This window comes from Nicotiana sylvestris, chromosome 4 (genome assembly GCF_000393655.2).
Source record: "Nicotiana sylvestris chromosome 4, ASM39365v2, whole genome shotgun sequence".
NCBI lineage: Eukaryota > Viridiplantae > Streptophyta > Magnoliopsida > Solanales > Solanaceae > Nicotiana > Nicotiana sylvestris.
Genome location: NC_091060.1, coordinates 18,435,649 through 18,460,002, shown reverse-complemented (window position 1 = coordinate 18,460,002; position 24,354 = coordinate 18,435,649). Strand labels below are relative to the sequence as shown.

The window sequence follows — 24,354 nt, the reverse complement described above, 5'->3', positions numbered from 1 at the left end:
CGACCAAACAAACAACGAACTTGACGATGAACTCACGACGTACAGGATCTTCACTTGACGAAAAACCCTCCACCTTTGCCGGACTTTAACCGGACTGCCTTGTGTCGTCAACAACAGTACGAAGCGGCGAGCAGCAACACGACGCCAAGAAGCAGCAGCAGTCCGAAGCAGCGAGCAGCAGCAACTGTCGACGACGTCCATGGCGGAATGGACTGCTCCCGATGGCAGTGTGCGAGCTTGGTCGTGACGAGCAGCGGCGATGGGAGCTTCGAACAACAGCTGACTCATCGAGGCTATGTTCGTTTGGTTGTTTGCTTGAGCTCGACGAGCTTCATCAATGGCGGATAGGGTTGGGGTCGCGAAAGAGGTTGTGTCGTTTGGTGGTGTTTGGATGGTGCTTGGGTGGTGTTCGACGAAGGAGGGTGGCTGCTGGGTAGCCATGGTAGCTCACTATTTTGGAGATGGAGAAGAAGAAGACAAGGGGAGGGGGCGGATGGCTTTCCTTAGTTTTTAGGGTTTTTTCTTATTTTTTCTTTTCTTTTGTGTCTTTGAAATGCAAGATAGGGGTATTGGGTCTTTTGGGTTATGGACTGGGTCGACCCAGTTCGAAATGGACTGGGTCGTAGGGAAGATTGGGCCATTTTTGGGCCTGTGGCTTGAAATTGAAGAAGAGGCCTAATTCCGACTTTCTTTATATTTTCGCTCTCTTTTCTTCTTTTATTTTTTCTAAAGCTAAATTATAAAAATACTTAAACTATTATTAAGAACTAAATTAAGTTATAAAAGCGCAAATTAACTCCCAATAACAATTAACGCACAATTAAGTATTAATTAAGCATAAAATTGTATATTTGGACATTAAATGCTAAAAATGCAAACAATGCCTATTTTTGTAATTTTTAATTTTTGTAAAACAAATTTAATTACTAACAATTGTAGAATTAAATCCTATATGCAAAATGCGACATATTTTTGTATTTTTTATTAATTTAGCAAATAAACATGCACAGATAAATACAAATAATTATTCAAAATATCACAAAACATCACAAAATTGCACACCAAGAAAAATTACTTTATTTTTGAATTTTTTGGGAGTAATTCTCATATTGGGCAAAAATCACGTGCTTACAGTCGTTCGATTGAGGTCGAACTCTTCTTTTTGGCGAAGGACCTTGGACTTAAAGAGTGTTATTTCGAACTTATCAAAATAGTAACCCATCATCGTTGGATCGAGGTCGAACTCTTCTTTTTGGCGAAGGACCTTGGCCTTAAAAGGTGTGATTTCAAACTTATCGAAATAGTAACCCATCGTCGTTCGATCGAGGTTCAACTCTTTTATTGGCGAAGGACCTTGTCCTTAAAGGGTGTTATTTCGAACTTATAAAAATAGTAACCCGTCGTCGTTCGATCGAGGTCGAACTTTTCTTTTTGGAAAAGGCCCTTGGCCTTAAAAGGTGTTATTTCGAACTTATCGCAATAGTAACACGTCGTCGTTCGATCGAGGTCGAACTCCTTTTTGGCGAAGGCATTTGGACTTAAAGGGTGTTTATTCGAACTTATCGAAATAGTAATCCGTCGTCGTTCGATCGAGGTCGAACGCTTCTTTTTGGCGAAGGCCCTTGGCCTTAAGAGGTGTTATTTCGAACTTATCGAAATAGTATCCCGTCATCGTTCGATCGAGGTCGAACTCTTCTTTCTAGCGAAGGCCCTTGGCCTTAAAGGGTGTTATTTCAAACTTATCGAAATAGTAATCCGTCGTCGTTCGATCGAGGTCGAACTCTTCTTTTTGGCGAAGGCCCTTGGCCTTAAAGGGTGTTATTTCGAACTTATCGAAATAGTATCCCGTCGTCGTTCGATCGAGGTCGAACTCTTCTTTCTGGAGAAGGCCCTTGGCCTTAAAGGGTGTTATTTCGAACTTATCAAAATAGTAACTCGTCGTCGTTCGAACGAGGTCGAGCTCTTCTTTTTGGCGAAAGTCCTTGTCCTTAAAGGGTGTTATTTCAAACTTATCGAAATAGTAACCTGTCGTTGTTCGATGAGATAGAACTCTTCTTTTTAGCGAAGGCCCTCGGCATTATAGGGTGTTATTTTTAACTTACCAAAATAGTAACCCGTCGTCGTTCGATCGAGGACGAACTCTTCTTTTTGGTGAAGGCCCTTGGCCTTAAAAGGTGTTATTTCGAACTTATTGAAATAGTAATTCGTCATAGTTCGATTGAGGTCGAACTCTTCTTTTTGGCGAAGGCCTTTAGCCTTAAAAGGTGTTATTTCGAACTTATTGAAATAGTAACCCGTCGTTGTTCGATCCAGGTCGAACTCTTATTTTTGGCGCATGCCTTTGCCTTAAAGGGTGTTATTTCGAACTTATCAAAATAGTAACCCGTCGTCGTTCGATCGAGGTCGAACTCTTCTTTTTGGCGAAGGACCTTGGCCTTAAAGAGTGTTATTTCGAACTTATCAAAATAGTAACCCATCGTCGTTGGATCGAGGTTGAACTCTTCTTTTTGGCGAAGGACCTTGGCCTTAAATGGTGTGATTTCAAATTTATCGAAATAGTAACCCGTCGTCGTTCGATCGAGGTTGAACTCTTTTTTTAGGCGAAGGACCTTGTCCTTAAAGGGTGTTATTACGAACTTATCAAAAAAGTAACCCGTCGTCGTTCGATCGAGGTAGAACTTTTCTTTTTGGCAAAGGCCCTTGGCCTTAAAAGGTGTTATTTCGAACTTATCTAAATAGTAACCCGTCGTCGTTCGATCGAGGTCGAACACTTCTTTTTGGCGAAGGCATTTGGACTTAAAGGGTGTTTATTCGAACTTATCGAAATAGTAATCCGTCGTCGTTCGATCGAGGTCGAACGCTTCTTTTTGGCGAAGGCCCTTGGCCTTAAGAGGTGTTATTTTGAACTTATGGAAATAGTATCCCGTCGTCGTTCGAACGAGGTCGTACTCTTCTTTCTAGCGAAGGCCCTTGGCCTTAAAGGGTGTTATTTTGAACTTATCGAAATAGTATCTCGTCGTCGTTCGATCGAGGTCGAACTCTTCTTTTTGGCGAAGGCCCTTGGCCTTAAAAGGTGTTATTTCGAACTTATCGAAATAGTATCCCGTCGTCGTTCGATCGAGGTCGAACTCTTCTTTCTGGCAAAGGACCTTGGCCTTAAAGGGTGTTATTTCGAACTTATCGAAATAGTAACTCGTCGTCGTTCGATCGAGGTCGAACGCTTCTTTTTGGCGAAGGCCCTTGGCCTTAAGAGGTGTTATTTTGAACTTATGGAAATAGTATCCCGTCGTCGTTCGATGAGATCAAACTCTTCTTTTTGGCGAAGGCCCTCAGAATTATAGGGTGTTATTTTTAACTTACCAAAATAGTAACCCGTCGTCGTTCGATTGAGGACGGACTCTTCTTTTTGGCGAAGGCCCTTAGCCTTAAAGGGTGTTATTTCGAACTTATCGAAATAGTAATCCGTCGTCGTTCGATTGAGGTCGAACTCTTCTTTTTGGCGAAGTCCTTTAGCCTTAAAAGGTGTTATTTCGAACTTATTGAAATAGTAACCCGTCGTTGTTCGATCGAGGTCGAACTCTTCTTTTTGGCGCATGTCTTTGCCTTAAAGGGTGTTATTTCAAACTTATCGAAATAGTAACCCGTCGTCGTTCGATCGAGGTCGAACTCTTCTTTTTGGCGAAAGACCTTGGCCTTAAAGGGTGTTGTTTCGAACTTATCGAAATAGTAACCCGTCGTCGTTGGATCGAGGTCGAACTCTTCTTTTTGGCGAAGGCCCTTGGCCTTAAAAGATGTTATTTAGAACTTATCAAAATAGTAACCCATCGTCGTAGGGTCGAGGTCGAACTCTTCTTTTTGGTGAAGGACCTTGGCCTTAAAAGGTGTTATTTCGAACTTATCGAAATAGTAACCCGTCGTTGTTCGATCGAGGTCGAACTCTTCTTTTCTGCGAAGGACCTTGGCCTTAAAGGGTGTTATTTCGAACTTATTGAAATGGTAATGCGTCGTCGTTGGATCAAGGTCGAACTCTTCTTTTTGGCGAAGGACCTTGGCCTTAAAAGGTGTTATTTCGAACTTATCGAAATAGTAACCCGTCGTCGTTCGATCGAGGTTGAATTCTTCTTTTTGGCAAAGGTCCTTGTCCTTAAAAGGTGCTATTTCGAACATATCAAAATAGTAACCCGTCATCGTTCGATCGAGGTCGAACTTTTCTTTTTGGCAAAGGCCCTTGGCCTTAAAAGATGTTATTTCAAATTTATCGAAATAGTAACCCGTCGTCATTCGATCGAGGTCGAACTCTTCTTTTTGGCGAAGGCCTTTGGACTTAAAGGTTGTTTATTCGAACTTATCGAAATAGTAATCTGTCGTAGTTCGATCGAGGTCGAACTCTTCTTTTTGACGAAGGCCCTTAGCCTTAAGAGGTGTTATTTTGAACATATCGATATAGTATCCCGTCGTCGTTCGATCGAGGTTGAACTTTTCTTTTTAGCGAAGGCCCTTGTCCTTAAAGGGTGTTATTTTGATATTATCGAAATAGTAACCCGTCGTCTTTGGATCAAGGTCGAACTCTTCTTTTTAGCGAAGGACCTTGACCTTAAAAGGTGTTATTTTGAACTTATCAAATTAGTAACCCGTCGTCTTTAGATCGAGGTCGAACTCTTCTTTTTGGCGAAGGCCCTTATCCTTAAAGGGTGTTATTTCAAACTTATCAAAATAGTAACCCGTCGTCGTTCGATCGAGGTCGAACTCGTCTTTTTGGCAAAGGCCCCTGGCCTTAAAAGGTGTTATTTTGAACTTATCGAAATAGTAACCCATCGTCGTTCGATCGAGGTCGAACTCTTCTTTTTGGCGAAGGCCCTTGGCCTTAAAGAGTGTTTATTTGAACTTATCGAAATAGTAATCCGTCGTCGTTCGATCGAGGTCGAACCCTTCTTTTTGGCGAAGGCCCTTGGCCTTAAAAGTTATTATTTCGAACTTATCGAAATAGTAACCCATCGTCGTCGGATCGAGGTCGAACTCTTCTTTTTGGCGAAGGCTCTTAGCTTGGCCTTAATAGGTGTTGTTTCAAACTTATCGAAATAGTAATCCGTCGTCGTTCGATCGAGGTCGAACTCTTCTTTTTGGCGAAGGCCCTTGGCCTTAAAAGGTGCTATTTCAAACTTATCGAAATAGTAATTCATCATCGTTTGATCGAGGTCAAACTCTTCTTTTTGGCGAAGGCCCTTGGCCTTAAAAGGTGTTATTTCGAACATATCAAAATAGTAACCCGTCGTCGTTCGATCGAGGTCGAACTTTTCTTTTTGGCAAAGTCCCTTGGCCTTAAAAGGTGTTATTTCAAACTTATCGAAATATTAACCCGTCGTCATTCGATCGAGGTCGAACTCTTCTTTTTGGCGAAGGCCTTTGGACTTAAAGGGTGTTTATTCGAACTTATCGAAATAGTAATCCGTCGTAGTTCGATCGAGGTCAAACTCTTCTTTTTGGCGAACGACCTAAGACTTAAGAGGTGTTATTTTGAACTTATCGAAATAGTATCCCGTCGTCGTTCGATCGAGGTCGAACTCTTCTTTTTAGCGAAGCCCCTTGTCCTTAAAGGGCGTTATTTCGAACTTATCGAAATAGTAACCCATCGTCATTGGATCGAGGTCGAACTCTTCATTTTGGTGAAGGCCCTTGGCCATAAAAGGTGTTATTTCGAACTTATCGAAATAGTAACTTGTCGTCGTTCGATCGAGGTCGAAGTCTTCTTTTTGGCGAAGGCTCTTGGCCTTAAAGGGTGTTATTTCGAACTTATCGAAATAGTAACCCGTAGTCGTTGGATCGAGGTCGAACTCTTCTTTTTGGCTAAGGCCCTTGGCTTTAAAGGGTGGTATTTCGAACTTATCGAAATTGTAACCTGTCGTCGTTCGATCGAGGTCGATCTTTTCTTTTTGGCGAAGGTCCTTGGCCTTAAAGGGTATTATTTCAAACTTATCAAAATAGTAACCTATCGTTGTTCGATCGATATCGAACTCTTCTTTTTGGCGAAGGCCCTCAACATTATAGGGTGTTATTTTTAACTTACCAAAATAGTAACCCGCCGTCATTCGATCGAGGTCGAACTCTTCTTTTTAGCGAAGGCCCTTGGCCTTAAAGGGTGTTATTTTGAACTTATCGAAATAATAATCCGTCATCGTTCGATCGAGGTCGAACACTTCTTTTTGGCGAAGGCCCTTGGCCTTAAAATGTGTTATTTCGAACTTATCAAAATAGTAACCCGTCGTCGTTTGTACGAGGTCAAACTCTTCTTTTTGGCGCATGCCTTTTGCCTTAAAGGGTGTTATTTCAAACTTATCGAAATAGTAACCCGTCGTCGTTCGATTGAGATTGAACTCTTCTTTTTGGCAAAGGCCCTTGGCCTTAAAGGGTGTTATTTCGAACTTATCGAAATAGTAATCCATCGTCATTGGATCGAGGTCTTACTCTTCTTTTTGGCGAAGGACCTTGGTCTTAAAAGGTGTTATTTCGAACTTATCGAAATAGTAACCCGTCGTCATTCGATCGAGGTTGATCTCTTCTTTTTGGCAAAGGCCCTTGTACTTAAAGGGTGTTATTTTGAATTTATCAAAATAGTAACCCGTCGTCATTTGATCAAGGTCGAACTTTTCTTTTTGGCAAAGGCCCTTGGCCTTAAAAGGTGTTATTTAGAACTTATCGAAATAGTAACCCGTCGTCATTCGATCGAGGTCGAACTCTTTTTTTTGGCAAAGGCCTTTGGACTTAAAGGGTGTTTATTCGAACTTATCGAAATAGTAATCCGTTGTCGTTCGATCGAGTTCGAACTCTTCTTTTTGGCGAAGGCCCTTGGCATTAAGAGGTGTTATTTCGAACTTATCGAAATAGTATCCCGCCGTCGTTCGATCGAGGTCGAACTCTTCTTTTTAGTGAAGGCCCTTGGAATTAAAGGGTGTTTATTCGAACTTATCGAAATAGAAATCCGTCGTCATTTGATCGAGTTCGATCTCTTCTTTTTGGCGAAGACCCTTGGCCTTAAGAGGTGTTATTTCGAACTTATCAAAATAGTATCCCGCCGTCGTTTGATCGAGGTAGAACTCTTCTTTTTAGCGAAGGCCCTTGGCCTTAAAGGGTGTTATTTCAAACATATCGAAATAGTAACCCGTCCTCGTTGGATCGAGATCGAACTCTTCTTTTTGGCGAAGGCCTTTGGCCATAAAAGGTGTTATTTCGAACTTATTGAAATAGTAACCTGTCGTTGCTCGATCGAGGTCGAACTCTTCTTTTGGCGAGGGCCCTTGGCCATAACTGGTGTTATTTCGAACTTATCGAGATAGTAACCCGTGGTCGTTCGATCGAGGTTGAAATCTTCTTTTTGACGAAGTCCCTTGGCCTTAGAGGGTGTTATTTCGAACTTATCAAAATAGTAACCCGTCGTCGTTGAATCGAGGTCGAACTCTTCTTTTTGGCGAAGGTCCTTGGCCTTAAAGGGTGTTATTTAGAACTTATCAAAATAGTATCCCATCGTCGTTGGATCGAGGTCGAACTCTTCTTTTTAGCGAAGGACCTTGGCCTTAAAAGGTGTTATTTTGAACTTATCGAATTAGTAACCCGTCGTCTTTCGATCGAGGTCGTCTCTTCTTTTTGGCAAAGGCCCTAATCCTTAAAGGGTGTTATTTCAAACTTATCAAAATAGTAACCCGTCGTCGTTCGATCGAGGTCGAACTCTTCTTTTTGGCAAAGGCCCTTGGCCTTTAAAGGTGTTATTTTGAACTTATCGAAATAGTAGCCCATCGTCGTTCGATCGAGGTCGAACTCTTCTTTTTGGCGAAGGCCCTTGGCCTTAAAGGGTGTTATTTTGAACTCATCGAAATAGTAATCCGTCGTCGTTCTATCGAGGTCGAACTCTTCTTTTTGGCGAAGGCCCTTGGCCTTAAAAAGGTGTTATTCCGAACTTATCGAAATAGTAACTCGTCGTCGTTCGATCGAGGTCGAACTCTTCTTTTTGGCAAAGGCCCTTGGCCTTAAAAGGTGTTATTTCGAACTTATCGAAATAGTAACTATTCGTCGTTCGATCGAGGTCGAACTCTTCTTTTTGGCGAAGGCCCTTGGCCTTAAAAGGTGTTATTTCGAACTTATCGAAATAGTAATTCATCATCGTTCGATCGAGGTCAAACTCTTCTTTTTGGCGAAGGCCCTTGGCCTTAAAAGGTGTTATTTCGAACATATCAAAATAGTAACCCGTCGTCGTTCGATCGAGGTTGAACTTTTCTTTTAGGCAAAGGCCCTTGGCCTTAAAAGGTGTTATTTCAAACTTATCGAAATAGTAACCCGTCGTCATTCGATCGAGGTCGAAATCTTCTTTTTGGCGAAGGCCTTTGGACTTAAAGGGTGTTTAATCGAACTTATCGAAATATTAATCCGTCGTAGTTCGATCGAGGTCGGACTCTTCTTTTTGGCGAAGGCCCATAGCCTTAAGAGGTGTTATTTTAAACTTATCGAAATAGTATCCCGTCGTCGTTCGATCGAGGTCGAACTTTTCTTTTTAGCGAAGGCCTTGTCCTTAAAGGTGTTATTTCGAACTTATCGAAATAGTAACCCGTCGTCGTTGGATCGAGGTCGAACTTTTCTTTTTGGCGAAGACCCTTGGCCATAAAAGGTGTTATTTCGAACTTATCGAAATAGTAACTTGTCGTCGTTCGATCGAGGTCGAAGTTTTCTTTTTGGCGAAGGCTCTTGGCCTTAAAGGGTGTTATTTCAAACTTATCGAAATAGTAACCCGTAGTCGTTGGATCGAGGTCGAACTCTTCTATTTGGCTAAGGCCCTTGGCCTTAAAGGGTGTTATTTCGAACTTATCGAAATAGTAACCCGTCGTCGTTTGATCGAGGTCGATCTTTTCTTTTTGGCGAAGGTCCTTGGCCTTAAAGGGTATTATTTCAAACTTATCAAAAGAGTAACCTATCGTTGTTCGATTGATATCGAACTCTTCTTTTTGGCGAAGGCCCTCAACATTATAGGGTGTTATTTTTAACTTACCAAAATAGTAACCCGACGTCGTTCGATCGAGGTCGAACTCTTCTTTTTAGCGAAGGCCCTTGGCCTTAAAGTGTGTTATTTTGAACTTATCGAAATAATAATCCGTCATCGTTCGATCGAGGTCGAACACTTCTTTTTGGTGAAGGCCCTTAGCCTTAAAAGGTGTTATTTCGAACTTATCGAAATAGTAACCCGTCGTCGTTCGTACGAGGTCAAACTCTTCTTTTTGGCACATGCCTTTTGCCTTAAAGGGTGTTATTTCAAACTTATCGAAATAGTAACCCGTCGTCGTTTGATTGAGGTTGAACTCTTCTTTTTGGCAAAGGCCCTTGGCCTTAAAGGGTGTTATTTCAAACTTATCGAAATAGTAACCCGTCTTCATTGGATCGAGGTCTTACTCTTCTTTTTGGCGAAGGACCTTGGCCTTAAAAGGTGTTATTTGGAACTTATCGAAATAGTAACCCGTCGTCGTTCGATCGAGGTTGAACTCTTCTTTTTGGCGAAGGCCCTTGTCCTTAAAGGGTGTTATTTCGAACTTATCAAAATAGTAACCCGTAGTCATTTGATCAAGGTCAAACTTTTCTTTTTGGCAAAGGCCCTTGGCCTTAAAAGGTGTTATTTAGAACTTATCGAAATAGTAACCCGTCGTCATTCGATCGAGGTCGAACTCTTTTTTTTGGAAAAGGCATTTGGACTTAAAGGGTGTTTATTCGAACTTATTGAAATAGTAATCCGTTGTCGTTCGATCGAGTTCGAACTCTTCTTTTTGGCGAAGGCCCTTGGCCTTAAGAGGTGTTATTTCGAACTTATCGAAATAGTATCCCGCCGTCGTTCGATCGAGGTCGAACTCTTCTTTTTAGTGAAGGCCCTTGGCCTTAAAGGGTGTTATTTCAAACTTATCAAAATAGTAACCCGTCGTCATTAGATCGAGATCGAACTCTTCTTTTTGGCGAAGGCCTTTGGCCATAAAAGATGTTATTTCGAACTTATTGAAATAGTAACCTGTCGTTGCTCGATCGAGGTTGAACTCTTCTTTTGGTGAGGGCCCTTGGCCTTAACGGGTGTTATTTCAAACTTATCGAGATAGTAACCCGTCGTCGTTCGATCAAGGTTGAAATCTTTTTTTTGACGAAGTCCCTTGGCCTTAACGGGTGTTATTTCGAACTTATCAAAATAGTAACCCGTCGTCGTTGAATCGAGGTCGAACTCTTCTTTTTGGCGAAGGTCCTTAGCTTGGCCTTATTAGGTGTTATTTCGAACTTATCGAAATTGTAACCCGTTGTTATTTGATCGAGGTCAAACTCTTCGTTTTGGCCAAGCCCCTTGGCTTTAAAGGGTGTTATTTCGAACTTATCAAAATAGTAACCCGTCGTCGTTCGATCGAGGTCAAACTCTTCTTTTTGGCGAAGGCCCTTGGCCTTAAAAGGTGTTATTTCGAACTTTTCAAAATAGTAACCTGTTGTCATTCGATCGAGGTTTGACTCTTCTTTTTGGCGAAGGACCTTGGACTTAAAAGGTGTTATTTCGAACTTATCGAAATAGTAACCCATCGTCGTTGGATCGAGGTCAAACTCTTCTTTTTAGCGAAGGACCTTGGCCTTAAAAAGTGTTATTTTGAAATTATCGAAATAGTAACCCGTCATCTTTTGATCGAGGTTAAACTCTTCTTTTGGTGAGGGCCCTTGGCCTTAACGGGTGTTATTTCAAACTTATCGAGATAGTAACCCGTCGTCGTTCGATCAAGGTTGAAATCTTTTTTTTGACGAAGTCCCTTGGCCTTAACGGGTGTTATTTCGAACTTATCAAAATAGTAACCCGTCGTCGTTGAATCGAGGTCGAACTCTTCTTTTTGGCGAATGTCCTTAGCTTGGCCTTATTAGGTGTTATTTCGAACTTATCGAAATTGTAACCCGTTGTTATTCGATCGAGGTCAAACTCTTCGTTTTGGCCAAGCCCCTTGGCTTTAAAGGGTGTTATTTCGAACTTATAAAAATAGTAACCCGTCGTCGTTCGATCGAGGTCAAACTCTTCTTTTTGGCGAAGGCCCTTGGCCTTAAAAGGTGTTATTTCGAACTTTTCAAAATAGTAACCTGTTGTCATTCGATCGAGGTTTGACTCTTCTTTTTGGCGAAGGACCTTGGACTTAAAAGGTGTTATTTCGAACTTATCGAAATAGTAACCCATCGTCGTTGGATCGAGGTCAAACTCTTCTTTTTAGCGAAGGACCTTGGCCTTAAAAAGTGTTATTTTGAAATTATCGAAATAGTAACCCGTCATCTTTTGATCGAGGTCGAACTCTTCTTTTTGGCGAAGACATTTGGACTTAAAGGGTGTTTATTCGAACTTATCAAAATAGTAGCCCGTCGTCGTTCGATCGAGGTCGAACTCTTCTTTTTGGCGAAGGCCCTTGGCCTTAAAAGGTGTTATTTCGAACTTATCAAAATAGTAACCTGTTGTCGTTCCATCGAGGTTGAACTCTTCTTTTTGGCGAAGGACCTTGGACTTAAAGGGTGTTATTTCGAACTTATCGAAATAGTAACCCGTCGTCATTGGATCGAGGTCGAACTCTTCTTTTTGGCGAAGGCCCTTGGCCTTATAGGGTGTTATTTAGAACTTATCAAAATAGTAACCCATCGTCGCTGGATCGAGGTCGAACTCTTCTTTTTAGCGAAGGACCTTGGCCTTAAAAAGTGTTATTTTGAACTTATCGAAATAGTAACCCGTCATTTTTCGATCGAGGTCGAACTCTTCATTTTGGCGAAGGCATTTGGACTTAAAGGGTGTTTATTCGAACTTATCAAAATAGTAACCCGTCGTCATTCGATCGAGGTCGAACTTTTCTTTTTGGTGAAGGCCCTTGGCCTTAAAAGGTGTTATTTCGAACCTATCGAAATAGTAACCTGTTGTCGTTCGATCGAAGTTGAACTCTTCTTTTTGGCGAATGACCTTAGAATTAAAGGGTGTTATTTCGAACTTATCGAAATAGTAACCCGTCGTCATTGGATCGAGGTCGAACTCTTCTTTTTGGTGAAAGCCCTTGGCCTTAAAGGGTGTTACTTAGAACTTATCAAAATAGTAACCCATCGTCGTTGGATCAAGGTCGAACTCTTCTTTTTAGCGAAGGACCTTGGCCTTAAAAGGTGTTATTTTGAACTTATCAAAATAGTAACCCGTCGTCTTTCGATCGAGGTCGAACTCTTCTTTTTGGCGAAGGCCCTTGTCCTTAAAGGGTGTTATTTCAAACTTATCAGAATAGTAACCCGTCGTCGTTCGATCGAGGTCGAACTCTTCTTTTTGGCAAAGTCCCTTGGCCTTAAAAGGTGTTATTTCGAACTTATCGAAATAGTAAACCATCGTCGTTCGATCGAGGTCGAACTCTTCTTTTTGGTGAAGGCCATTGGCCTTAAAGGGTGTTTATTTGAACTTATCGAAATAGTAATCCGTCGTCGTTCGATCGAGGTCGAACTCTTATTTTTGGCGAAGGTCCTAGACCTTAAAAGGTATTATTTCGAACTTATCGAAATAGTAACCCATCATCGTTGGATCGAGTTCGAACTCTTCTTTTTGGCGAAGGCCCTTAGTTTGGCCTTAATAGGTGTTGTTTCGAACTTATCGAAATAGTAATCCATCGTCGTTCGATCGAGGTCGAAATCTTCTTTTTGGCGAAGGCCCTTGGCCTTAAAAGGTGTTATTTCGAACTTATCGAAATAGTAATTCATCATCGTTCGATCGAGGTCAATCTCTTCTTTTTGGCGAAGGCCCTTGGTCTTAAAAGGTGTTATTTCGAACTTATCGAAATAGTAACCCATCATCGTTCGATCGAGGTTGAACTCTTCTTTCTGGCGAAGGCCCTAGGTCTTAAATGGTGTTATTTCGAACTTATCGAAATAATAACCTGTCGTCATTCGATCGAGGTCGAACTCTTTTTTTTGGCAAAGGCCCTTGGCCTTAATGGGTGTTATTTCGAACTTATCAAAATAGTAACTCGTCGTCGTTCGATCGAGGTCGAACTCTTCGTTTTGGTGAAGGCCAACGACCTTAAAAGGTGTTATTTCGAACTTATCGAAATAGTAACCTGTTGTCGTTCGATAGAGGTTGAACTCTTCTTTTTGACGAAGGACCTTGGCCTTAAAGGGTTTTATTTCGAACTTATCGAAATAGTAACACGTCGTCGCTGGATCGAGGTCGAACTCTTCTTTTTGGCAAAGGCCCTTGGCCTTAAAGGGTGTTATTTAGAACTTATCAAAATAGTAACCTATCGTCGTTGGATCGAGGTCGAACTCTTCTTTTTGGCGAAGGACCTTGGCCTTAAAAGGTGTTATTACGATCTTATCGAAATAGTAACCCGTCGTCGTTCGATCGAGGTCGAACTCTTCTTTTTGGCGAAGGCCCTTGTCCTTAAAGGGTGTTATTTCGAACTTATCAAAATAGTAACCCGTCGTCGTTCGATCGAGGTCGAACTCTTCTTTTTGGCAAATGCCCTTGGCCTTAAAAGGTGTTATTTCGAACTTATCGAAATAGTAACCCGTTGTCGTTCGATCGAGGTCAAACTCTTCTTTTTGGTGAAGGCTCTTGGACTTAAAGGATGTTTATTCGAACTTATCGAAATAGTAATCCGTCGTCGTTCGATCGAGGCCGAACTCTTCTTTTTGGCGAAGGCCCTTGGACTTAAAGGATGTTTATTCGAACTTATCTAAATAGTAATCCGTCGTCGTTCGATCGAGGTCGAACTCTTCTTTTTGGCGAAGTCCCTTGGCCTTAAAAGTTGTTATTTCGAACTTATCGAAATAGTAACTCGTCGTCGTTGGATCGAGGTCGAACTCTTCTTTTTGGCGAAGGCCCTTAGCTTGGCCTTAATAAGTGTTATTTCGAACTTAACGAAATAGTAACTCGTCGTCGTTCGATCGAGGTCGAACTCTTCTTTTTGGCGAAGGGCCTTGGCCTTAAAAGGTGTTATTTCGAACTTATCGAAATAGTAAATCGTCGTCGTTCGATCGAGGTCGAACTCTTCTTTTTGGCAAAGGCCCTTGGCCTTAAAAGGTGTTATTTCGAACTTATCGAAATAGTAACCTATTGTCGTTCGATTGAGGTCGAACTCTTCTTTTTGGCGAAGGCCCTTGGCCTTAACGAGTGTTATTTTGAACTTATCGAAATAGTAACCCGTCATCGTTCGATCGAGGTCGAACTCTTCTTTTTGGCGAAGGCCCTTGGCCTTAAAGGGTGTTATTTCGAACTTATCGAAATAGTAACCCGTCGTCGTTCGATCGAGGTCGAACTCTTCTTTTTGGCGAAGGCCCTTGGCCTTAATAGGTGTTATTTCGAATTTATCGAAATAGTAACCTGTCGTCGTTCGATCGAGGTCGAACTCTTCTTTTTGGCGAAGGCCTTTGGCCTTAAAGAGTGTTATTTCGAACTTATCAAAATTGTAACCCGTCGTCGTTGGATCGAGGTCGAACTCTTCTTTTTGACGAAGGCCCTTGGCCTTAAAAGTTGTTATTTCGAACTTATCGAAATAGTAACCCATTGTCGTTCGATCGAGGTCGGACTCTTCTTTTTGGCGAAGGACCTTGGCCTTAAAGGGTGTTATTTCGAACTTATCGAAATAGTAACCCCTCGTCGTTGGATCGAGGTCGAACTCTTCTTTTTGGCGAAGGCTCTTGGCTTTAAAAGGTGTTATTTCGAACTTATCGAAATAGTAACCCGGCGTCGTTCGGTCGAGGTCAAACTCTTCTTTTTGGCGTAGGCCCTTGGCCTTAAAGGGTGTTATTTCGAACTTATCAAAATAATAACTTGTCATCGTTTGATCGAGGTCAAACTCTTCTTTTTGGCGAAGGCCCTTGGCCTTAAAGAGTGTTATTTCGAACTTATCGAAATAGTAACCCGTCATTGTTCGATCGAGGTCGAACTCTTCTTTTTGGCGAAGGCCCTTGGCCTTAAAGGGTGTTATTTTGAACTCATCGAAATAGTAATCCGTCGTCGTTCTATCGAGGTCGAACTCTTCTTTTTGGCGAAGGCCCTTGGCCTTAAAAAGGTGTTATTCCGAACTTATCGAAATAGTAACTCGTCGTCGTTCGATCGAGGTCGAACTCTTCTTTTTGGCAAAGGCCCTTGGCCTTAAAAGGTGTTATTTCGAACTTATCGAAATAGTAACTATTCGTCGTTCGATCGAGGTCGAACTCTTCTTTTTGGCGAAGGCTCTTGGCCTTAAAAGGTGTTATTTCGAACTTATCGAAATAGTAACCCGTCTTCGTTCGATCGAGGTCGAACTTTTCTTTTTGGCGAAGTCCCTTGGCCTTAAAGGGTGTTAATTCGAACTTATCGAAATAGTAATATGTCGTTAGTCCCAGTTTTTGGAGAATCAGACATTTTCTGGGGGAGTCCCAGTTCGTTTGACATTGCTTGCATCAGAGGGTTCAACGTCGGAGAATTCTAAACGTTGTTGTTTCGCTTAGGTTCATTCTGCGCACACATTGTAGTTTCCTTGCCTGACTCCTGCCTTCCGGCTTGGAGTGTCACCGGCGGGCGGTATTTCGGTTATTTTGCAGTAATTTTTCGTTCTTTAATTGAGATGTTTCTTTACTCGCTCGCCCGTATGGCCTTTGTGTTCCTGCTTGAGCAAAGAGCAGAAGGTGAGTTAGAATGATACGTTCCTTACCCCACCCGGTGGTCCGATGGAAGAAAACAGGTTGGTAACATTGTTTGTCTTGTTTGGCATTTCGATGGTTGATGGGGCGAAGATTTCTAAATTTGGTGATTCTACTCAGCTCTCCTTCCCCTACCGTGATGCGCCTTTGTCCCGCGTGGGTTGGGTTTTTCCTGCGCACTTTTTTCGGTGGGTGATCGTATTTCTTGTCTTTGATCTGGGAGAGACTAGGAAATTTCGCTTAGAAATCCCCATAGACGGCGCCAAATTGTTTGACTCAAAAGATATCGGAACGTTTTTGAATAAATCAATCAAAGAAAATGAAGGAGTAAATCTTAATCAGACATAAAAATCCAGATCAAAGAGCTAACAGTATAGACAGTACATACGCTATAGTCGATCTTATTGAAGTTCAACATTGTGATTTCCATCAATCGATGGGGGAGATAACTTTACATGTTCTTCTGCAGATTACTTCTTTCCTATGAAGATTACAAGAAGAGGGCTTGGGAGAGAGAAGGGGGAGGAGACCGCCCCTTCTCGAGGATTTTCCCCCACTATATATAGTCAAGACATCCTTGCCATTTACTTGGTCTGACGTTCTCCCGCACCAAGGGTGCCTTGGTTATTCTTTTAGACGTTGCTCCTACTGACTCGACAGGTGTCGAGAATGAGATGTGGAGTGGGATATGTTATCTTTTACTGCCAGGTCACTTCGGCGGGACGTTAGTAAGCTCGGCCGTGACGGTCAGATTTTGACTAATACAATGTTGATTCTGTTAATTCTGTATATATACGAGATAATACTTAGCTAAATATTAACCATCTCTAAGCTTAAATGTATCTAATTATCGACTAGAATTCACATTCCTTGTTAACAAGCTTAGTTTCAAACCAATCCCCAATTCGGTACTAAAGCTATAGCTATCTTCAATCAATTCATTCAATTTCGCACTACCTTCCGGTAATTAATGGTGGAAGGTAGACTTATATTATTTGCTTTGTTCTAATATAGTTTTAGACTAAATGGCTCGTTTGCTTACTTTACCTACTTGAAGAAAGAGAATAACTTTGTTTTATTTCCGGATTTATGGATTTATTGCAGCATTGGACGGGCTAGATTTGTCAGTTAATATCCTAAAAGATCAGTTGAGCTAACCTGTGGTGTACCGGTTGATATGCTAATAGCAGCACCACACAACTAAGTTGCAGGGGGCGGCTCGACATTATATGGGGCATAAGGCGAAAGTGAGGCCTTAAATTTTTTTAATTTTTTTAACTCTTCAACTTTTCTTTTCTTTTGGATTTTTGAATAACCTTATGCATATTTTCTTGTTGACATATTTATATTCTAAAAAAAATTAAACAATATGTATGGAGTAAAATTAATAAAATAATAAATAACAAATAAAAATAATACTAGAAAATTAGAATGATATTACCCAATGACTGACTAATTCAAGAAGTTTGAAGAGACTTTGATTCCAAAATATCTTGTTGTTAGCTTGTTGGAGTCTTGGAGAAAGAAAGAAATTTAATAGAAAGAAGATGAACATGAATATAGAGGAAGGAAGAAGGGTATGTCTCATATTTGGAGTATGACGAGTGAAATGAAATCGAAACGTTGGGATTACTTGGGAAGAAGAGTAAAAAGTAGAATTGTTAAATCAAATCAAATTGAAAACTATTTTTCTACTATTTTAAACTTTACTTTATTAATATATATAAAAGTCTTTCTTTCTTTTTATATGAAAAGTACAAAAATAATATATATATATATATAAAATTTATTTTTTAAAAAAACCTATAAACCTATAAAATAGTATATATTATTCCTAAAAAATGCCCCCCCCCCCCAAAATTGGGGCCCAAGGCACTTGCCTTACCCCATAGACTATTAAAGCCGGCTCTGCTAAGTTGGTGGTCTGAAGTCGGAGGCGGACCTATGCATGATTGCATGTATCGGACCCTGTTAATTTCGGTAAATTTTTTGAATATATAAGTGTATATATTATAAAAAGGGTCGTATATTTTGCTTGGAATCCACTAAGATCAAAAGTTCGAACAGGCACTGGTTGAACAGTTCACTCATGTGCCCCGCCACCTTCAAATCCTGAGTTCGCCTCTGCGTAAAGCGATCTCGTACTAGACGAAACAACTTTTACTTACCATAACAGAACTGAAAGAAAGTCAACATATTCTTGAAATTGTGGTAAGTCTGGTTACCTCTTTAGTTGCCGCCATCTATAATCCATCCAGCTATAAAAGATGAAAATGAGAAACAAATTTTGAGATATGTAGAAATTAATGTTGAAATATATCCTGGAGTTATAGTCTTTTCTATTTTTATTCTCTCTACTCTTCCCTTTTCTGTTAGCTCTTGGCACAAACATATGTATTTAATTCGCCTAAAACGATATAAAAAAACATAGATCATTGAAAAAATGATTTAGTTGAAAGCTGAATTTTTAGAACATGGACAATTTCAAGAATATTACAAAGTTAAGATCAAGCAATGCAAATTGATATATCCTATCTCTAGGAACTGAGAGTTTATCTCTACTTCCTTTCTCATGTCTTAGCTTTTCTTAGCTATTTCTATGTCACTTACAAGAATAGAACTTGTCGAACACAATGCTTCAAACAATGAGGGAATGGATTTTTTTGTCTTTTCATCTTTGTTAAGGAACAACTATATATGGTTGTTGACCGGTAGTGGGAGGCCTTCTCTCACTTTAGTACTACTCAGCCAACCACACTTAACTTTGGAGTTCTGACGGGATCTGATGCATTAGTGCTGGTATGATCGGATCCAGGTCCGTTCTCACTTGATCTGTCGGTTGTCTGAATCTCATCCTTCGTTCTGTACTGATAACGATTTGCTGCGTAAAGAAAAGCAGCAAAATTGATGACACTCATGATTGTGAGGAGCCAATAGAAGTAATCAAATCTCCCCGTGTTTATATTCTGGGAAAGCCATGATTCTCGTCTTTCGCCTTTTCCCCTAGTGACAGATTTGACTACGGTGTTCAAAATGGAGGCTGCAAAGCAGCCAAGACCACCGGCCACTGCAGCATAAGCCGAACCGATGCTTCTCATTGCATCAGGAGCTTCTTCATATAAGAATTCAAGTAATCCCACTATACAAAAAACTTCAGCTATCCCAATCAGGCAATACTGGATTAGTAACCAATACGCGCTGAGGTCAGGCATAGGAGTCAAGAAGCTAGCCTCGTACTCATGTTGTATTGCGTAAGTTCTCCGGTACCTCTCAAAGACTCCAGCCCATGCCACCGAGAGGATTGAGACAGCCAAACCGATCCCAACTCGTTGTAGCTGAGAAGCACCGTGAGGGTTGCCAGTGATGCGCCTGGATATTGGAACGAACACGGAGTAATAGAGTGAGAGCAGCAGGAAAATGCTGAGGCCTGGAAATACTGGCATGCATGTGACAGGAAGTTTTAGATGTCCCATGTAAGTGTTCAATGTATACGCTTGCTGTACCGATAGAGTCAAGAACTCTGTTAAGATGACATTTATCATTATAGTGCAGGATGGAATTGGAATAAGTTTTAGCAGGATTTTAACTTCCTCTACTTGAGTCACCGTGCAAAGCCGCCACGGATTTGTACCATCGTCTTCCTTTAGCTGCAGAGCCGCTTTGTCCAAACATCTACATTGATCATATATACATATATATAGAGTATTAGATTGTGTTGAAGACATAGTTAAGTAAATTGTTGGAAAAGAGTCCAGCCCTAGTTATCCTATATAAGCACACATACAATGGACGGTGGACAGCTAAACAGATACGGGATACAATATTTTCCCACGCTCACATTTCTATTGCTTATAATTAGGGTTTAGATTGTAGAATGTGATTTAAGGGGGTTGCTCCGACATAGCGTGACAACTACCACCGGCCAGTATGTGTTCCTTCATAAATCAACGTGTCTCTAACAAACAACTTAAGCTTTTAGATAAGACGCTCACACAATTCAACGGTACGGAAGAAGTGAAAAAAAGGAGCAACAGTTGAATTTACCTGAAATCATCAGTGTGAGCTATCTTGTTGCTTCCTTTGATAGCAGATCTTTTACCTGGAAGCTCATACAAGCCCACAAACTCACTGCTTTGAAAGGAAGCGTTCCTCTTGCGGAAGGCAGCAACGAGGACTTGGGCCACACGCGTAAGAGGACTGCCTCCGGGCAGCCTATGCCTATATAAAGGGGTACCAGCAAAGAACAACATGTTGGAAAGGCCCATAGCAATGGCCAAAGAACCAAAGGCAGCTCCCCATCCGTGTTTAATCTGAATATACACGACTGCAGTGAAGGCCACGATCGCCCCAACTGTGACCGACAGGTAGAAGAAGTTGAAAAACCTGTCCAGGTGTGACCTATAGTTCCTGCTTCTTTCGTCAAATTGATCAGCCCCGAATGATGAAACACAAGGCCTTATCCCTGCTGCTCCGAACCCCGTCACATACAACACCGTGTAAAGGTACGTCATTTGCCAAGATTTAGCTGGCTTGCAGTTGCCTAGAAGAAGAGCAATCTGATCACACCCTTCTTGATTTGGAGCAAATACCTTCATCGTTGCTAATAACGTTATTCCTGTTAATCCCTACATAACCATAAATAAGAGGAGAGAACAAAAAAGTTAACCTTTTATCTTCTTCACTTGATTGAAATGATCACTAGCAGTTGCAGATGCAAAATTTGAGGAATGAGTTCAATCGACCATAAATATATATGTAAAAATCCTGTAAATTAGCATGCTTTGAACCCATATTTTCAAAGAACTACGAACTTTGGATCCATAAAGATTAAATTCTGGTTACCGGAAAAATACACTAGACAAGCATTTTATTCATTACCGCAAGATAAATGGTGGTAAAGATGGCAATAGTCCAGTATCTACCGAGGTAAGCATCAGCGATGAAACCACCAAGCACAGAGGATGCCTGTGATATACCTAAAAAATTGTTAACTGCATTGGCAGAGGAAGAGAAAGGGCGGTGCATAACGTAGAACATGAAGGCAACCATGTTGACAGATAGGCCAAAGTAAGCCATTCTCTCAGCCATTTCATTTCCAAATATGAACAAGGCAGCTATCCAGCCACCGGTCTTTGACATATCGCGGATAGGCTTCCCATGTATGTTCACAGGAGTAGCTCCTCCTACTCCGGCACTGTAACCACGCCCCAAAGGCGTTCTCCTACTATCCGATTCAATGAAGTAGATTCCCAACTTCTTTGATCCCCGTTTCCCTGAATCAGAATTATTCTCTCCCAATTGAACTTCAGGTGATTTGATTTCCCTTTCTTTACTTCCCATCTTTTCACATCTACAAGTTCCCTCCCCTGCCTTCTTTCTTTTTCACACACACTGGAAACAAAAAGGAGAGTGTGATCTTATTATATGTGGTTATTTTATAAATTTTTTGCAGCATATGTATATAGTTCGAGATGAAAGCAATGTGTTCAGTTGAAGTCATAGAAACCACCCTAATTGCCCTTTGAGTGTACACATACACTCGGTGGCGACAGGGGCGGAACCACAGTGTTGGTAGCGGGTTCGACTGAACCAAGTAGCTTTTGTTCAAACCATGTATTTGTATGAAGGTATCCAATGAATATGTATTAATTATTAATTTAGAACACAGTATTATAATCCCGAACCCATAAGGTTCAAATCCTACCTCCGCCTTTGAGCGGCGAAGCCAAGAAATTCAATAAGGGTGCTCAAAATTTCAACACCCTTTGCCAATGGGCTATACAAGGATGTTCAAAGTTTATTTTTTAACCAATAACAATTATGTATTATTTTTCTGCGAAGGGTGTTCAATTGACCACTCTTGGCCGTACATAGCTTCGCCCCTGCATACACTAATACTTGAGACAAACACTCAAATAATGAAGATTTTGAATAGTTGTACATTTGCTTGAATCAAATATGCAGTAAGTAACATACCTTGATATTAGCAGATGGAAAACAAACTCTGCTGAATACTTTGACCAACTTCGATGGGAAGAAAAAAAGGGTCCAAGTAGTGATAGCTTAACAAAGTTGGGGAGTAGTAATAAAACCGAAGAGTGTAAAGGTCATATTTCAAGACAGATAGGAAATTAAAGCAGAGAAGGATTAATATGTATTGCCAGTTTGTTAGGTAGCTAGGAAGTAAATGTACTTCTCCATCAATCCATTCATTGACACTATATATGGAAAAGATATACTTTTGAGTTTTGAGTTTTGAGGGAGAGCTTACTACTTTCTACTACTCCACTATGTACTCTAAATAGTATAATAATAACGTTAATAACTACTTTCCACAAGCAGAGTCTGAAGAGAGTAGTGTGTACGCAGACAACTTTAGAGGGCAGAAACGTTGTTTCTAATAGACTATCGGCTAAAGACAAAACATTAATACAACAATAATAATAAATTCAGTGAGTTTCCACAAGCGGGGCCTGAAGAGAGTAGTGTGTACGCAGATAACCTTGGAGGGCAGAAATGTTGTTTCTAATAGACCCTCAGCTAAAGACAAAACATTAATACAAGTCCTATAAAAAAAATCAAATATTCAAACATAAGTATGTGACATTGTGTTAACAGAGGCGAAGCTAGCCTTTAGTGTGCGCCGAACCAGTCACTTTTGCTTGAACAATGTGTTTATACAAGAAAATTCATTAAATATATATAAATATTTAATTACGAACCCAATATCTAAAACGAACTATGGGCTCTGTGGAAAATTCAGAACCCATAAATTTCAAATTCTAATTTGGCCTCTAAATTTGTGTATACAAAGTACGTCATAGTATTATGTATAAGCAGAGGTAGATTTAAGATTTGAATTTAATGTGTTCATTATTTAAAGTTCTTAGCACTGAACTTACTGTACTTCTGAAATTACGTGTTCAGAATCTAGACCTAGTGGTTTAGAATGAATATGATCATATTATACATGATATATTTTTATTTTTTTGTACATGTATACACCTTCGAGATGAAATCAATGAGTTTAGTTGGACCGTCTTGAATTTGCTTCTACCGCAGAGCAGGGGGTTCAACCTTGTTGTATTTATATTAGAAAATTCATTAAATATATATAAATATTTAATTGCAAACCCAATAGCTAAGACAGTTATGGTTCCGTAACAAATTTAAAACTCATAAACTTCAATAACTGATTCCGCCTATGTACATATACATCAAAATGGTATGTATTTAAGAATAAGAAAAGCGAAAAAAGTAGGAAAGAAAATTAAATGAGGGTATCTTCCAACTGCAGCCAACACATGGAACATTTATTTGCACTATTAATGAAGCCAAAAAATGTTAGTAATCAGTAGGGAATAGTCCCACTCATTTATTGCGTTTTCTTCCAAATACAGATAGTAGTTCCCTGCTACACCCTACTATTGGATTGTCAGGCTTTCAGCCCATTGCTAAAGGCCCAATCAAGTTGTAAACGAGTCCGGAACGACTATTTGAACTCAAGAGACCAAAATAGGTGAAAAAACGAGCTGAGTACCATTTTATATACTAATCTTAGGGTGTGCGTGTACCAAATACAAATAAATATATTATTTTAAAAAATATAAAATATTATTAAATAATGTGATTGGCTTGTAAAATAAAAGTTAAAAAAAGTATAAGCTACTAAAAAATGAATGTTGATCGCAAAGAAATCTTGGCTATAGAAGTCCTCAAGTACATAATTGTGATTTATGAGGACTTCTGAGAGAATATTTTATGAAAATTATTGATATATTTGTGACCTAAGTAAACAAACAATAAGATTTCTCAAATAAAATAAATTTAAAAATTAAATATTTTGGTCTTTTGGGAATAAAGATGTTGGCTTATAGCTCATAAAAAAATTGGATAAGCGAAAACATCTAAAAATTACTAATGTGGGCTTAATATTTTATAACAAATAATTAAATATATATAAATATCGAAAATCTTCATTTGTTGAAATAATTAAAAAGACGATGACAATTCGTTAAGAATAGATTTCATCTATAAGTTGAATATGTTTTTTTATTAAAATTAGGACATTAACGATGATATCTTTCTTCTTTCATTGGTTAACAAAGCAAATTGCATATCTTCCTGAGCCTTAAGTTTTATTTTTCTCATAAATAAAAATATTTTCTTCTAGTTCTTTATGCTTATAGGCATGCGTGAGCCCTATATATTATGACTAGTGCATCGAAGTTCATATATAAAAGGATTTAATATGCAAATTGTCCTTAATTAAGTTGACGCATAGTATATCACTATTTGAAACTTAAAATGAGACAACTCAATGCAAAATATATATACACACATACACATACATTTTTGTATGTTTTATACAAGAAGGATATAAATTTTATATACTTTTGTTGCTATGTGATAAATAGTTTTGGTCACGAACTAAAAGTGATTTTTGCTCAAAAATATATTATTGTGAACATTACAACAAAAACTAAATGGAGTACTATTTTTGGACAATAAAAGTACTTCATCAATCTCCATACTTGAAATATTTTTAAGTGATGTAGTAGAAAGAAAGAAAGAAAAGCGAATTTGAAGGGGAAAAAAAGAAAGCAAAAAGGTAACAAAATATGAAAAAATAGCTCAAATAAGGGCAACTGGAAAATAGAAAAGAACAGAACGGAAACA

General features: G+C 39.9%; 1 protein-coding gene across 1 annotated transcript; it reads right to left on the bottom strand.

The window, feature by feature from the left end:
* Window positions 1-18,110: 18,110 nt before the first annotated feature.
* Window positions 18,111-21,742, bottom strand: LOC104229045 (protein NRT1/ PTR FAMILY 6.1). The gene is made up of 4 exons (XM_009781617.2): window positions 21,652-21,742; window positions 20,554-21,066; window positions 19,720-20,300; window positions 18,111-19,347 (listed from the first exon to the last, which is right to left on the bottom strand). Exons 2-4 carry the CDS (start codon window positions 21,013-21,015, stop codon window positions 18,420-18,422), a joined length of 1,971 nt encoding a protein of 656 aa, XP_009779919.1. The 5' UTR covers window positions 21,016-21,066; window positions 21,652-21,742; the 3' UTR covers window positions 18,111-18,419.
* Window positions 21,743-24,354: the final 2,612 nt, after the last annotated feature.

What these genes read in the sequence shown, in the direction of transcription:
- LOC104229045 (XM_009781617.2), bottom strand. Translation starts at nt 21,015, where the DNA reads ATGGGAAGTAAAGAAAGGGAAATCAAATCACCTGAAGTTCAATTGGGA. An exon ending in TTACCACCATTTATCTTGCG is followed by an intron (nt 20,301 to 20,553) that starts GTAATGAATAAA and finishes ATGGTTATGTAG; the next exon opens with GGATTAACAGGAATAACGTT. An exon ending in GCTCACACTGATGATTTCAG is followed by an intron (nt 19,348 to 19,719) that starts GTAAATTCAACT and finishes TGATCAATGTAG; the next exon opens with ATGTTTGGACAAAGCGGCTC.